Genomic DNA, 16,427 nt, shown 5'->3' on the forward strand with positions numbered 1-16,427 from the left:
TCGAAACAAAGTCAGGCTGAATGAAAGTCAACCAGCGGGACGTGAAAGAAACAGAAGAAAAGAAGCTGAGAACATAGTGGGTGAAATATACATTTATTTGCAAATTTAAAGAATCTAAATCATATTAGAATAAAGTTGAAGTAGTACACAAGGTCAAATTAGGACCATAAAAGATTTACAGATTAAAGTCATCCAAATTTAAAATGTCAAACATTACAGAGCCTACAAAGATACAAAACGGGTGTATGTAATGAGAAAATGCTGAGTTTTGTTCTGTCAAAGAATGTGTTTAGGTTCAAGGTGGACTGTGAAGACGAAGAGCGCATGCGCCAAAGCTCCTGATTGGTCCCACGCGTACCTACTGGGAGGAGAGGAAAAGTCAAGATGTGCCACTCCGTGGTATTATTAAGAAATCATAAACAGCGTTCAACTTCACTGGCACAGTAATTAACGATTTCTACATTATTGTAAATAATTGGTATTTTGCTAATGTAAATAACGTCCCAAAGTTCAAACTAAAACAAAAAAACTTTGACGGGCATTTTACACTTTATTCAGCTGAAAAACTAATAATCGGAGTGAAGAGTCTTTCGAATGCGTCGCCAGTAGACGATCTCTGTCCAATGTGAGCCGTCGTGTGCGTCGGCCAGCAGAGAGCGAAGTAACCGCAGTGGCAGGATGGGGAAGAAACAGAAGAAATCGGGAGAGGACAGGTAGAGAGAAAGCGACCTTTGACAACGTAGTTCTTTTCCACGCTATTACCGAGCCGTGGAAAAGTTTCGGACACATTAAAACGATCAAAACCTACCCGTTTTCAGTTGCCTACCTTGTTAGCTTAGCGGCTAGGTGCACTAGCAAATGCTAACCACGAGTCATTGGACGTGTGAGAGCGCAGGTGATGCTGTAAACAGCCTTAAAATGGCTTAAGATTAATTACACAACGAGCAGACGGGCTGACACGGGCTCAACTGGGCTAACCTCATCTCTCACGGTATTTACCATCCACAGCTTTGGCCGCACATTAGCCAGTGTCAGCTCCAGTTAGCCCCTTTAGCAGCCACATAGCCGGCTGTGAGTTATGCTGATGTTCTGACTCTGAGCACGAAGCTGTGTTTAATGACGCTGGCAGCTCAAAAAAGAGCCCCCAGTAGCTCAGGTTTATTTACCCAGATGTTTACTGCCAGTATAAACAATAAACAGGCTGAGCTAGCTGTTAGCTGCTGGACAGAGTTTAATTATCTGATGGGATGATGTAACGTAGATATCTGTCTCACCCCTCAGCCCAGGAGTGTCCTCACACCTGACACACATACACACATACACCTGACACACATGCTCACTTAGTCTAATTTCAGCCTTTAAATGCATTTTTGGGACCTTTCTTTGTTTTTGAGTTTTTTGTTTGTTTGTTTTTTTCTTTTTATCTTTTGTGTGTTTTTTGTCAGTTCTTTGTATTTCTAGTTGTGTGAACATCTTTATTTTTGGTCTGTTTGGGTTGAAGTTGGCCTTTGGGTTCAGTTCAATGGTAACTGGTGTCATCTTCAGGCCCTTTAAGCTCCATCAGCCTCGGCTGGCTGCACAGCCTCGGCTGATGGAAACAAAAGGAGACGAGGAGTCAGCAGCTTTTCACCAGGTCATTGTCCGGCCGCCTTGCTCGCGTCTGACAGGCTGGGCTGCAATCTGGTCATGTGACTCGCTTTCTGCTCACTGATTGATTGTTGCTGATATGTTAGTGCCAAAGATGATGGCGTGGACATCGATGCTCTGGCGGCCGAGATTGAAGGAGCCGGAGCCTCCAAGGAGCAAAAAGGGAAGAAGAAGAAGAAAGGAGCTAAGAAGGATGACTTTGAGTATGCCACAGTCTCTTCTTCTTCTACTTTTGTTGTGTTGTGGTGTGTGCACGGTGTGTAACAGTGTGTGCTCCTCCTGCAGTGAGGATGACATCCTGAAGGAGCTGGAGGAGCTGTCTATGGAGACACAGGGGGGGAAGAAGGTAAGTATGTAAGAGATGGTCGTCTCAGCTCGTCACCATGTCTTCTCTGACATCCGCGTCCTCTCTTCTTCTGTAGAAAGACTCCACAGAAGAAGTGGAGATGGCAGAGCCTCCCAAACCAGAGAAGAAGAAGACCAGGAAGGGGAAGAAGGGTGGAGGCAGCCCTGAAGAGGAGGAGGGGGATGAAGGCCACGTTGATGGAGAGAGGAACGGAGAGCAGGACAAGAAGGTGGGATGCTGTCCACTGTTTGTCTTCATCGTTTGATGTAAATGTCCTCACTGTCTCTGTTTGTCTCCAGGCTCCGCCTCCTGCTGCTCCTTCTGAGTCTGACGATGACAGCACCTCCCGCTCCCGCCTGAAAACCAAAGGTGGAAAGAAAGAGAAGAAAGCCTCAGTGTCTGATGAAGAGGAGGACCGGGACAAGGACGAAGACATGAGAAAGCGAGGTGGGCCAAAGGATGACGAGTCAGATGTCGATGAGGAGTTTGCCTCCAGGAGAGACAAGAAGAAGAAGAATAAAGGGAAGGCAGTGAAGGTGGAGAGTGAAGATGAGGAGGAGGAGCAGCAGGATGAGGCTGGCGGCTTCAAGATGAAGACGGCAGCGCAGAAGAAGGCAGAGAAGAAGGAGAGAGAGAGAAAGAAGAAGGAGGAGGAAAGGATGAAGGCTAAGAAGATGAAGGAGAAGGACAGCGTTGTGGAGGCTAAAAAAGAACCAGAGAAGAAGACAACAGAGGCCACGCCCCCTCAGACGGATCCACCTGCAGCTGTGATGGATGAACCAGAGGGGGCGGAGCCAGCAGCAGAGGGTATGACATCAACAGTTCATGGTTACTATCATCGTTTCCTGTTCCCACCTCCATCCTCAGCGCCTCTCGGCACGCAGCTTTGAGTAAACCCAACCAATCGTCTCTCGGTTGGGAGAAGTGTGCTGCCACTTTTTCTGTTCAAAAGTCTTAAAGTTTTTACAAAACTGCAACAAAAACATCTAAAACTTAAATTTATCCCATTGACTTGAATGGGGTTTTGTTGACGAGTTTAAAACCCAGCCCAGTTCAGAGCTCTACAACTCAGGCGCACTTTAACTTAGAAACTTCATTCAGAGTTTAAATTGGCCATAAAAGATCAAACTTTTACTGTATGAAAAGACATTTTAATATTTTTTACTGTTTTGACAGAATTGCATTTTAATTTTTATGAAAATTCAGAAATGACCCCTAGATCCTTCCCACTCTGACTTATAAGTCTCGTACTCTTAAGTCTCTAAAACCTCAAAATTATTCTGAAAATTTCTCAAACTTCTTTCACATCCTCAGGTTTTCTCATATATACACAAATTTAATATCAAACGTATCGAACCCGGCGTTAATTCAGTGTAACCATGGTTGCGGTTAGCTTTATAGTTTCCTCTCACATCGCGTCAGAAGGCAGTGATGCCACTCCTGGCTCCATCCTCCTCCATTATATTTTTCTCATATTTTACCTCAACTCAGGAGCTGAGGCGTGTTTTTAATTAGTCTTAACAACTACACAGAAAACAAATCCTAAAAATGACATCTGTGTGTTTGTTCAAATTTGCTGCTCCTGGTCCAGGAAGTTTCTTGATACGACGTTGTGTCTGTCTGTTGGAGGAATGCGTGAGCCCTACGTCAACTGAAAGCTCTGACTTTGAGCGTTTGCTAGCAGAGAATGTCTGCTGTCGTAGCAACATTAACAAGCAGGTGCAGTTGTGTGTGTAACATCAGAATCACCGTAGCAACCATAGCTGCTCCTTCATCGTGGCTGCCTCCATGACAGCTAGAAATATTTCTTTTTAATATTATTATTAATACTATATTTTTAATATTTTCTTTTTCTGCGTCTTCCAGGAGAGGACATCGAGGGGGACAAGAAGAAGAAAGACAAGAAGAAGAAGAAGGGAGAAAAGGAGGAGAAGGAGAAGAAGAAGGGTCCCAGCAAGGCCACTGTGAAGGCCATGCAGGAGGCTCTGGCCAAGATGAAGGAGGTGAGGCATTCTGGGAAATGTAGTTATGGATGATGCTGGAGTCTGCAGGTTGACTGACCGTGGGGGTCTTTGTAGGAGGAGGAGCGGGCTAGAAGAGAGGAAGAGGAGCGGCAGAGGAGACTGGAGGAGTTGGAGAAGCAAAGGCAGGAGCAGGTAAAAGAATGAAGCACCTCTCATTTTATCCGTAGTGCTTAGAAACTGTTTGAGGCTTGATGCCTTGTTTTCCTGTTGTAGGAGCGTCTGGAGCAGGAGCGCAAGGAGAAGAAGAAGCAGAAGGAGAAGGAGAGGAAGGAGCGGCTGAAGAAGGAGGGGAAGCTGCTGACGAAGGCCCAGAGAGACGCTCGAGCTCGGGCCGAGGCCACCCTGAAGATGCTGCAGGCTCAGGGTCAGTGGACATGGCAATGGCGGTTTCCTGAAGTCTGTCTGGGAGTCTGAGCGTGTCTGACTTGTGTCTGTCCAGGTGTTGAAGTGCCATCCAAAGACTCGGTGCCAAAGAAAAAGCCGGTTTACGGAGACAAGAGGAAGAAGAAGCCCAACGTCCAGACCCCCGAAGGTACCAGCTTGCTCCGGACGGCGTTGCCATGGCAGCCTTTAGCTAGCTAACTCTCCTCTCTGCTTCTCAGAAACATCAGAGGTTACCTCGCCAACCTCAGAGACTCCAGAGCCCGTTGCCATGGAAACAGAGGCTGAGATGCCAGCAGCAGAGCCAGGTGAGAGTGGCAGGTGAAGAGGTGAGGAGGCGAAGTGTGAGCCAAGTTAAATATGTTTGTTCTGTGTGTAGAGACGAAGCCAGACGCTGCCGTAGACGACTGGGAGGCCATCGCCAGCGAGGAGGAGAAAGGTGAGCATGGTGGCGCCGCCGTCTATTTAGTCCCTCTGGAAAAACAACATGATGTGATAAATGATTCCTACTTTTATTTATTAATAAACAGCGAGGAACAGAAGGGCCAGAAGAGAAGCAGGTACTGAATCTGTTAAAGACGGAGAGCCTGTGGTCTGTAGAGCTGAGTAGACCCGCACTAGTTCTGTTCCGTTTTATTTACACCCCAATTCCAAAAAAAGAACTTCGGTCTTTGTGTAAAGTGTAGATAAAAACAGAATACAATGATTTCCAAATCTCATCAGGTCATATTTTACTCCCAGTAGAAGATCAACAACATGTCAGATGGTGAAACTGAGACATTTCACCATGAGATGAAAATATGAGCTGATAGTGAATCTGATGGAAAAAAGTTGGAACAGGAGCAACAAAAGGCTGGAAAAGTAACTGGTACAAAGCAGAAACACCTGGAGGAGCATTTGTCAACTAATCAGGTTAACTGGTAACAGGTCAGTAACATGACTGGTATAAAAGGAGCATTTCAGAGAGGCAGAGTCTCTCAGATGGAAAGATGGACAGAGGTTCACCAATCTGAGACAAACTGGATCTAAAACTGGAACAATTTCAGAAAAAGAATTTAATGGTAAAATGTCTCAGTTTCAACATCTGATATGTTCTTTACGTTATTCTGGGAATAAAATACAACTTCACGAGATTCTGTTTTATTTGCATTTAACTTTCATTTTTGGGGATTTAGCCTTGTAATCAGTAGGCATGTGCTTCCATTAGTCTGAACTAGTCGTGCTTTCTTCGATGATGTGTTGTTGTTTGACTACATGCTTGCTGAACAATAACAACGAAGTGAGTTTATTTTTCAGCATCAAGTTTTTTAAATGCATCTTGCACATTAATAACCTCATTGATCTAACGGGTCACAACCTCATTATGAGGTCAGCGGTGTGGGTTCTGGTTTGATAGTCTTGATTTTAAATCCGTTTGTGTGATCTGACACAAAGTAAACAAACAGTGGAAGCTCATTCAGACACCTCCCCTGTCTCTGTCAGAGTTAAAGAAAGTCCACATTGAGGTTAAAGAGGAGAAGGCTGCTCCTCCTCAGCCTGCTGCAAGCGAGGAGGATGAAGATGAGGAGGAGGAGGAGGAGGAAGAGGATGAAGAAGAAGATGAAGATGAGGAGGAAAGTGAGGATGATGGTGAGGTGGAGAAAGAGGCGGCTCCAGCAGTTCAGGGGAAAAGGAGAGCAGCGAGTGAGGACGAGAGCAGCGAGAGCGACGAGGATGATGGGAGGACGAAGGAGGAGCGGCTGTATGACCGAGCCAAGAGGAGGATAGAGGTGATGTGCAGAAATGGAGGAGGAGTGGGAGCTCGTCTCCTTTCAGCCCGTTTCTGACTTACAAGCTGTTTGTGTCTCCATAGAAACGCAGAGCTGAAAATTTGAAGAACATCGACACGGACCGGCTGAGAGCGCCGGTGGTGTGTGTGCTGGGACACGTCGATACGGGAAAGACCAAGATCCTCGATAAGGTGGCTGCTTACTGTTTACCGTCTGTTTACTGATGACCGACTCTTTACTGGCTGTTTACCGTCTGTTTACTGATGACCGACTGTTTACTGGCTGATGATTGTTTACTGGCTGTTTACCAGCTGTTTAACGTTGGCGGACTGTTTACTGGCTGTTTACCGTCAGTTTACTGTTGGCCGACTGCCTGTTGGCTGTTTACCAGCTGTTTTATTGATGACTGACTGTTTACTGGCTGCTTACCAGCTGTTTACTGATGACTGACTGTTTACTGGCTGTTTACCATCTGTTTACTGTTGGCCGACTGTCTATTGGCTGTTTACCAGCTGTTTATTGATGACTGACTGTTTACTGGCTGCTTACCAGCTGTTAACTGATGACTGTTAACTGGCTGTTTACCGTCTGTTTACCATGGGTCTATTGCACCAAAGTAGGATTGATTCATCCAGGATGATTAACTAAGCTGGTCCAGGTTTAACTGGCTGCACAAAGCACAAGCAGGGTGAGCAGACACAAATTCATCACACCTGGTGAGTCTTATCTTGGATTAGTGCGCTCGCTGCTAGACCCTCGGGATCTTTCACTCACGCTCACTGCTACACACTCACTATTACACTCTCACTGCTACACACTCACTTTTATACACTCAATATTACACACTCACTGCTACACACTCACTATTACACACTCACTATTATACGCTCACCGCTACACACTCACTATTGCACACTCACTACTACACGCTCACTATTACACACTTACTACTACACACTATTACATGCTCACTAGTACACACTCACTATTACGCTCACTACTACACGCACTATTACACACTCACTACTACACGCTCACAATTATACACACTATTACATGCTCACTAATACACATTCACTATTACATGCTCACTAATACACACTCACTATTACATGCTCACTGTTACAAACTACTACACACTATTACACACTCACTACTACACGCTCACGATTACACACTATTATGCTGACTACTACATGCTCACTACTACATGCTCACGATTACACACTACTACCCACTATTAAACATTCACTACTACACTCTCACAATTACACACTATTACGCTCACTACTACACGCACTATAACACACTCACTACTACACGCTCACTATTATACACACTATTACATGCTCACTATTACGCTCACTACTACACACACTATTACATGCTCACTAATACACACTCACTATTACATTCTCACTATTACGCTCACTACTACACACTATTACACACTCACTACTACACTCTCACAATTACACACTATTACGCTCACTACTACACACTATTACACACTCACTACTACACGCTCACAATTACACACTATTACGCTCACTACTACACACACTATTACACACTTACTACTACATGCTCACGATTACACACTAGTACACACTATTACACACTCACCACTACACACTCAACTTTATACTCTTACAAAGCGAACATATTGGTTATTTTGGGGAACTGTAGGTAATAATGGAGCCTGGCGGCTGAACCATCTACTACCAGGACCAATGTTTACTTCCAGTAAAGTCCTCAAAGTTGGGTTCTGGTTAAACTGGTGTAATTGTGGGCTGGTTCAACAGAACACACTTGGGTTCTGACCCTCTAGAATGGAACCAGAACCATGTCTGTGTGAAACCACTAATGCATCCGTCCCAGTTCTGCGGTTTTATTGCCGGTGGCTTCATCTGAGCATGCTCCCTGTCTTTTTCTCTGTTTCTGCTGTATTTCTGGCAGCACAGAATTTCTGCACTCTGCTTTCTCGTCGTCGATATTGGATACCTGTCAATCTAAAGGACACACCCCTAATTATGCCAAATTTCAAGATTAAATAACATTCAAACCGATGAGTTAGAAAAAAATTCACCCCCCTCACAGTTGTCGTGAAGGTAAACCTGATTTATTAATCCTGAAATGTGTTTTTTTGTACCAGGTTTAAACATGTTTATTTCTGCTGTGAAATTGGTCTTTTTAACATGGGAGTCTATGGGGATTGACTCTGTTTTGGAGCCCCTAGTGGATGAGGGAGGAACTGCAATTTGTTTCCACTTCCACATAGGCTTCACTTTTTACCGCCGGAGGTTGCCCCTTGGTGTCGACACACCCTTTCTAGAAAAGCTTCCATCCATATAAAAATGAAATTATTTAATCCGTATGGATGTGGCCTCTCTATTTAGAGACTATTTCTTCTATACTGACTGGTTAACTGGTTGCTCTCAGTGGACCGACTGTTTATTGACTGTTCAGTAGTAGACAGTCATTTTGAACTTACCGGCTGTTTGTGCTGCGTGCAGCTCCGACACACCCATGTCCAGGACAGCGAAGCCGGAGGAATCACTCAGCAGATCGGAGCCACCAACGTTCCCAAGGAGACCATTGAGGAGCAGGCAAAGATGGTTAAAAATGTACGATGTGTCACTCTGACGGATAAATGCTGCCAGTGTTACCGTCAGGTTATTAACCTGAACTGTTGGTTCAGTTTGACAGGGAAAGCATCAGGATTCCTGGCATGCTGATCATTGACACACCTGGACACGAGTCCTTCAGGTAACATCCGTCTGTCCTCACAGATTATCCGCCGTCTGTCCTCAGTAGCCTGACTGTCTCCTGTCTCCATAGTAACCTGAGGAACAGGGGCAGCTCTTTGTGTGATATCGCCATCCTGGTGGTGGACATCATGCACGGCCTTGAGCCTCAGACGCTCGAGTCCATCAACCTGCTGAAGGAAAAGAAGTGTCCCTTTATTGTGGCCCTCAACAAGGTGTGCTACGCCACTATAGAAGAAGAAATCCTCTTCTGTTTGGTTCTAACCATGTTGTTGTTATCAGATCGACCGTCTGTACGACTGGAAGAAGAGTCCAGACACTGACGTGGTGGCCACGCTGAAGAAGCAGAAGAAGAACACCAAAGACGAGTTTGACGAGAGAGCCAAGGCCATCATTGTGGAGTTCGCTCAGCAGGTGATTGCATCATCACTCACCAGCCAATCATATTGCTTCCTTTTAATTCCTTCCCTTTGCAAACCTGTGAAATCGCTCTGCTCTCCCTCAGGGTCTCAATGCCGCCTTGTTCTTTGAGAACAAAGACCCCCGGACTTTTGTGTCGTTGGTTCCCACCTCAGCCCACAGCGGAGACGGGATGGGGAATCTCATCGCCTTATTGGTGGAGCTCACCCAGACCATGTTAGCGCGCCGGTTAGCGCACTGTGACGAGCTGCGTGCTCAGGTCATGGAGGTGAGTGTCAGAGTGTGGACTCCTCCTCCTCGGTCCGGTGGACACTGCTGATGGTCTCTGTGCTCAGGTGAAAGCTCTGCCCGGCATGGGAACCACGATAGACGTCATCCTGATTAATGGCCGCCTGCGGGAAGGAGAGACCATCATTGTCCCAGGGGTGGAGGGGCCCATCGTCACGCAGATCAGAGGCTTGCTGCTGCCGCCGCCTCTGAAGGAGCTCCGAGTCAAGGTGAGGCACCTGTTGTAGGAAACAGATGTTTCATTTTGGTATGTTGGTGATTAACGGTCTGATGGGTTTTCGTGTCCAGAACCAGTATGAGAAGCACAAGGAGGTGTCCACGTCTCAGGGAGTGAAGATCCTGGGCAAAGACCTGGAGAAGACGCTGGCAGGGCTCCCCCTGCTGGTGGCCCACAGAGACGACGAGGTCCCCGTCCTCAGGGTAAGGCTGTCTGAGCAGGTCCCTGCTTGCTCCGCCAGGCCCCAGTTAACCAAGTCTCGATGGTTTTTAGGATGAACTGGTGCGGGAGCTCAAACAGACCTTGAGCTCCATCAAACTGGAGGAGAAGGGGGTCTACGTACAGGCATCCACACTGGGATCACTGGAGGCTCTGCTGGAGTTCCTGAGGACGTCCAAAGTCCCCGTAAGTACCAGTCTGTCTGTTTACTGGCTGTTTATGTACCCGTCTGTCTGTTTACTGGCTGTTTATGTAACCATTTGTTTACTGTCTGTTTATGTACCCGTCTGTCTGTTTACTGGCTGTTTATGTAACCATTTGTTTACTGGCTGTTTATGTAACCATTTGTTTACTGGCTGTTTATGTACCCGTCTGTCTGTTTACTGGCTGTTTATGTACCCGTCTGTGTACTGACTGTAACAGGTCAGTGTTACCAAACTCAGTTTGTAACTTGCTTCCCGGAACAGGCCCCCGGTTAACGGCTGTGTTTATTTGTTTATTTACTTGTGTTTTCCTCTCTATGTAACTCTGCGTGTGTGTGTGTGTGTGTTCCTGCAGTATGCTGGTATCAACATCGGTCCGGTTCATAAGAAGGACGTGATGAAGGCGTCCACCATGTTGGAGCACGACCCTCAGTACGTCATGGTCCTTTTTAAAGCGGAAACTTCCGGATAAAGCTGTGTATGTGTTTCCTGTTCTCCTACTGAAACCGTTAAATAACTCTTCAGGTACGCTGTGATCCTGGCGTTTGACGTGAAGGTGGAGCGGGAGAGTCAGGAAATGGCCGACAGTCTGGGGGTCCGGATTTTCTCGGCTGAAATCATCTACCACCTTTTCGATGCTTTCACCAAGTACAGAGAGGACTACAAGAAGGCCAAACAGGACGAGTTCAAGTAGGAAACTCCTTCAGCTCTTTGTCCATCCGTCTCTCTTTGATCCTCACACCAACACACCTGGCTGAGATTTATTATGAGCATGAAACCGATAGAAACCAACAAACACGGGTGATTTCTTCTGAACGGCTGTACCTTGCAGACTGATGGTGTTTTGTGTGTGCAGGCATATAGCTGTGTTCCCGGTGAAGCTGCGAGTTCTTCCTCAGTTCATCTTCAACTCCAGAGATCCCATTGTGATGGGGGTCTCTGTGGAGGCTGGAGTCCTGAAGCAGGGAACGCCGCTCTGCGTTCCCAGCAAAGGGGTGAGGCTGCGGCACGGAGCAATTCTCTTTATTCAAACAATGTGAGACGTTTGACGTCGGCCTGACTCTGTGTGCATTTCAGTTCGTTGACATCGGCATCGTCACAAGTATAGAAATGAACCACAAGCCTGTCGACACGGCCAAGAAAGGCCAAGAGATCTGTGTCAAGATAGAGCCCATCCCCGGAGAGTCGCCCAAGATGTACGGCCGCCACTTTGAAGCCACCGACATCATTGTTAGCAAGGTATGGACACGCCTACTCACAGGGGCAGGGCTTAGGGTGGTCGTAAGGTAAACAGAGCTAATAAAGATGGATTCCAGCGCCAGCCCCTCCCTCCATTTACAGGGAAAGGATGCATCTTTCTAACTACTGACTTTGTCTCAGCAGAAGTACAGGTGCCCTACCTGTTCATCATAGATGGTGGGATCCTTAAAGGCTGAGCAGGGCTGGATGAAATAGAAATAAATCAGAATCAGAAAATGTAAAAAAAACATATTTTAAGTGCAGTCCTGGACATTTTATGTTGTTTGTTAATGACCAACTTTTAAGCTTCTTTTTGGTGGGAAAACCAGTTTGTACCGTCTGATTTCCTGCCTGGTTCTATCTGAGTTTCCATCAAAAAGGACGCGGTGTGTATGTTCAGCGCAGAGCGTCAGACATGGCTGCTGCACACACACCTGGTGGATCAGCTGTTAGGTAAACACCTGGCAGGACTCGGCTACCTGGAGGCCTCAGCCTGGCATCACCTCCACCTCTTTTCAGATTCCTCCTCCTCCTCCTCGCTGAGACTTCTTCTGCAGTACTCTCCGTTATGGTTTGAGAGGGGCGGGGCTTGGTGATGGCAAGTGCCAGGGTCTGCGTTTGTGATTGGGTGGGAGGAAGTGTGGTATTAAGCTACGTGATAGGCTAAAATAAAGAAAGGAAAATTGTGTTCTTCTATTGAACTTTTTATCCACCTCTTTCTTTGTCTATACGGAGGCCCACAGGGGACACGGCAATTTTTTTCCTTTTGCATTCCCTCGTAAAAAAGGCCTCTTAGAGTGCTTACAGCCTGTTAACGTTTCTGTAGGTGTTTCTGGTCTGCATGACACGGACCTTCAACAGGTTCATCACCGAGCAGCTCGGCTGTAATCAGAAACCGTATCAGCATCTCGCTGCGTTACTCGTCTGGCTGCTTGTGTTTAGACTGATTTATTGGTCACTTATTAAATAAACGAGTCCTTTCGTTTTCATGGCTGAATTATTAACTGCTTAAGAAGACGTTACACTAATTGTAATAAAACATGGTGCTAATCTTTCTTAAATACAGATGTGATTCGTCTGCTCTCGTCACAGCGGTCACATGACGCCGCCGAGGCCGAGCGCAGACGGATTTTTTAGCTGGTTTTAGCTAACAGTCTTCGGTTCAGTAACGACGGCTGTGTTTGGGTTTCAGATCACACGGGCGTCCATTGATGCTCTGAAGAACTGGTTCAGAGACGAGATGCAGAAGTCTGACTGGCAGCTGATCATGGATCTGAAGAAGACCTTTGAGATCATCTGAAGGACCTGAAACACTAAATCTTCCTCCATCAGATGAAGCGGCAGCGGCGGGACAAAAAAGAGAAAAACAAGTTTTTCTGTGAGAAACGAAGCGTTTTTTCCACTGTTGTTAACAGTGATAGTGTAGACACATCTCTTTCACACACACACACACACACACACACATTCAGTATTCCAACGTGCCTGTTCTTTAGCATCGTTATCTTCTTCTCTTGGTCCCGGCTCGGGTTTGTGGCTGCTGCTTCATGTCCCAGGCTCCGCCCCTTCCTCTCCAGAGTGACGCCAACGAGGACGACTGAGCGGCGGCAAGCCTGAAGGCGGAAACTTTTTTCTGAGCAGCAGTGACAACGCCCAGTTCAGACTGTGGACAGCTGACTCTTAGCTGTGCGATCTGGCAGCCATGTTGGAAGGTGGGGGAGGGGTGACTGACGGAGCAGATTTTAAACTGTTTTTGCTGCAAATGCTGATGTAATAAATTCCCATGATTCTAATGAAATGTGCAGATTGAGAGTTTCTGTTCAGGTTTTAGTGTAAAGTGTTTCTGGGTAGCTTAAAAGTTCACGCTTTAATCCGGTTGAATAGTTTAAAGTTAAGATTTTAATGTTGTGGCTTTTTTAGGAACCAAGACCAGGCCGTAGTCTGAACTATTTAAACCAGGACGTTTAAAGCTAGATACACACAAAGATCATCGGGCTGTTTTTGTCCCGATTTTCACCTTCCTCAACAAGGACGGCAAACGCCCTATTATCTTAAGTCTTTTCTTTATCTTAAGTTTAAGTTTTCAAAGAAGCTGAATGCAGCTTCTCCATGTCTGGTTCTGACTCTGGGAACTGATAAGAAACTGGATCCAGATGACCTGAGGGTTCTGGCAGGTTCATACTGGGTCAAGAGGTCTCTGATGTATGTTGGTCCTAAACCATTCAGAGCTTTATAGACCAGCAGCAGAACTTTAAAGTCTATCCTCTGACGAACAGGCAGCCAGTGTAAAGACCTCAGAGCTGGACTGATGTGGTCCACTTTCTTGGTCTTAGTGAGGACTGGAGCAGCAGAGTTCTGGATCAGCTGCAGGTGTCTGACTGATGTTTTAGGTAGAACCTGTAAAAACACTGTTACAATAATCAAGCCGACTAAAGATGAAAGCTGGACTAGTTTTTCCAGGTCCTGCTGACACATCAGATTTTTTTACCCTTGATATGTTCTTAAGGTGATAGTAGGCTGACTTTGTGACAAAGTTTAGGTCTGAGTCCATCACTACACCCAGACTCTGGCCTGGTTGGTGGTTTTTAGGTCTGAGTCCATCACTACACCCAGATTTCTGGCCTGGTTGGTGTTTTTTAGGTCTGAGTCTATCACTACACCCAGATTTCTGGCCTGGTTGGTGTTTTTTAGGTCTGAGTCCATCACTACACCCAGATTTCTGGCCTGGTTGGTGGTTTTTAGGTCTGAGTCCATCACTACACCCAGATTTCTGGCCTGGTTGGTGTTTTTTAGGTCTGAGTCCATCACTACACCCAGATTTCTGGCCTGGTTGGTGGTTTTTAGGCGTATAGACTGAAGCTCTGTGGTGACCTTTATTCGTTTCTCTTTTGCTCCAAAGACAATCACCTCAGTTTAGTTTTTGTTTAACTGGAGAAAGTTCAGACACATCCAGTCATTAATCTCCTCAATGCATTTACCAAGAGCCTCAATCTCCTGGTGACATTGTAATATATATCTGTGTGTCATCTGCGTAGCTATGGTAACTAATGTTGTTGTTTTTATGACCTGTGTCAGTGGGAACATGTAAATGTTAAACAGAAGGGGCCCAGGATGGAACCTTGGGGAACTCCACATGTAATTCTTGTCTGCTCAGATGTAAAATTACCTATTGACACAAAGTATTTTCTATTCTCTAACTAAGATTTAAACCAGTACCATAGAGGCCCACCCAGTTCTCCAGTCGTGGGTAATATATTGTGGTTGACTGTATCAAATGCAGCACTGAGGTCCTAAGACTAAGTAGGAAGACTAAGACTGACATTTTTCCATCGTCTGTATTCAAACAAATGTCATTAATGACTTTGGTCAGAGCATCTCAGTGCTGTGGTGCTGTCTAAAATCTGACTGGAAGACACCGTAGCAGTTGTTTTGTATTAAAAAGTCGTTTAGCTGATGAAAAATGGAGTGAAGTTTCTCTTTATACATGTCATAATGAACCTGTAGATTTGTTTTTCTCCATCTGCGCTAAACTTTCCGATTCTCTGGAATTTCTCCATGGAGACTTTTTCTTTCCAGACTACTGTCAATAGGAGCAGTAGCATCCATAATATTTAGCATGTTAGCATTAAAACTAGCAACAAGCTCATTGGCTGAAGCCCCTGACAGGGCAGGTGTTAAAGAGAAGGTCTGGTTTAACATCCTTCTCGTGTTTTCAGCTGTACACCGTGCTGTGATCTCCTCCATTAATACATTTATGTGAACAGGAATCATACTCTCAAAGAAAACACAGTAATGATCAGACAGGCCCACATCCAGAGGTGAAAGTAAGCCGGTACGGTCCGGTACTGCGAACCACTAAAAGATTCAGCGGTGGTAGGAGTACCAGGAAGATGGAGAGTGGCCGCCTGCTATAAAGGCCAGAACCGGTCACGACTGCAGTCTGGATCAGACAATAGATCCATCTGCTCCTTCGTGTTTAAAAATCCCTTCATTCCGAATTGTTTCTGGACTGTCAGTGCTGTTTTAGTCCCTACTGGACGGAGCTTTGACCAGGCTGCTCCATCTCTTCCTCAAGGCTCTTGTCCTGCTCCCTGTCGCCCCCTCAGAGAGCCTGGTGGCCTCCTCTACGTCCAGCCTTGGAAACGTGAACCACACGTTGTCTTTACGTTCGTTGCTGAATGCTCCGATTAAAATCAGTAGGAGAGGAAGCAGTTGCGTTTCAGTTAAGTGCTTAACGACCTGAGATTTTACTCTGCATGTGCATCTACTGGTTGCTATGGGAACCGGTGCGTTTGATTTAATGCACTGGGACGTTTTCCACAATTGGTCAACAGACAACAAGAAACGCCGCTTGCACCGGAACAAACGAACAAAAAATTACACCAACGAAATTCCACACATTCTTCTGTTTGGCTAAAACCCTTTTAACAAAATGTAAATGTCTACCAGTTTTCATCTACAGACGTTTAAATAAAAACGGTTTTGCTCGTGACTTCATGAGCTGTTCTTAGAGACTTATACTCTGCATGTTTATTAATGTTCTAATTAAAATAAATAGTTTAATAATGTCAGTTGTTTTTAATTTTCCCTACTCCTTAGGCCTACATGGAGCCTACAGTAAAATACTGAAATATTTTTATTTGTTTCAGTTTTGAGTTTGTTAAAATGCATGAAGTGAGAAAGAGATGAAGGTTTTGAAACTAGTACCAGCAAGAATTTAAAACTACTTTCACCCTGCCCACATCACACACAGTAACCTTGGAAACGACAAGGACGATGATGACATGTTGGGGGTTTGGTGGGGTGGGGGTCCACCATCCTGGTTTTTGGGGCTGCTGAGGGACTTGGGGGCAAATAAAGATCCTTCCTCTTGCCTCCGCCGATGTCTGTTTTTTGAGACTGAGTGGGG

General features: G+C 45.7%; 1 protein-coding gene across 2 annotated transcripts; it reads left to right on the forward strand.

The window, feature by feature from the left end:
• The first annotated feature begins 596 nt into the window (after window positions 1–596).
• Window positions 597–13,311, forward strand: eif5b (eukaryotic translation initiation factor 5B). Of its 2 annotated transcripts, XM_041978738.1 has the most exons (27): window positions 597–713; window positions 1,734–1,850; window positions 1,933–1,993; window positions 2,070–2,222; window positions 2,293–2,800; window positions 3,860–3,996; window positions 4,072–4,149; window positions 4,231–4,381; window positions 4,457–4,549; window positions 4,620–4,706; window positions 4,778–4,837; window positions 4,929–4,958; window positions 5,881–6,167; window positions 6,251–6,358; window positions 8,684–8,794; window positions 8,869–8,936; window positions 9,009–9,150; window positions 9,218–9,349; window positions 9,441–9,623; window positions 9,691–9,852; window positions 9,932–10,063; window positions 10,134–10,265; window positions 10,638–10,714; window positions 10,808–10,972; window positions 11,139–11,277; window positions 11,360–11,521; window positions 12,714–13,311. In XM_041978738.1, the coding sequence occupies exons 1-27, from the start codon at window positions 679–681 to the stop codon at window positions 12,819–12,821; spliced, it is 3,618 nt and encodes a 1,205-aa protein (XP_041834672.1). In that variant the 5' UTR covers window positions 597–678; the 3' UTR covers window positions 12,822–13,311. The 2 variants fall into 2 exon arrangements, with proteins under 2 accessions (XP_041834672.1, XP_041834673.1); XM_041978739.1 differs by lacking the exon at window positions 4,929–4,958.
• Window positions 13,312–16,427: the final 3,116 nt, after the last annotated feature.

This window comes from Melanotaenia boesemani, chromosome 24 (assembly GCF_017639745.1).
Source record: "Melanotaenia boesemani isolate fMelBoe1 chromosome 24, fMelBoe1.pri, whole genome shotgun sequence".
Classification (NCBI taxonomy): Eukaryota; Metazoa; Chordata; class Actinopteri; order Atheriniformes; family Melanotaeniidae; genus Melanotaenia; species Melanotaenia boesemani.

What these genes read in the sequence shown, in the direction of transcription:
- eif5b (XM_041978738.1), top strand. Translation starts at nt 679, where the DNA reads ATGGGGAAGAAACAGAAGAAATCGGGAGAGGACAG. An exon ending in CCTGGACACGAGTCCTTCAG is followed by an intron (nt 8,937 to 9,008) that starts GTAACATCCGTC and finishes CTGTCTCCATAG; the next exon opens with TAACCTGAGGAACAGGGGCA. An exon ending in TGCGTGCTCAGGTCATGGAG is followed by an intron (nt 9,624 to 9,690) that starts GTGAGTGTCAGA and finishes CTCTGTGCTCAG; the next exon opens with GTGAAAGCTCTGCCCGGCAT.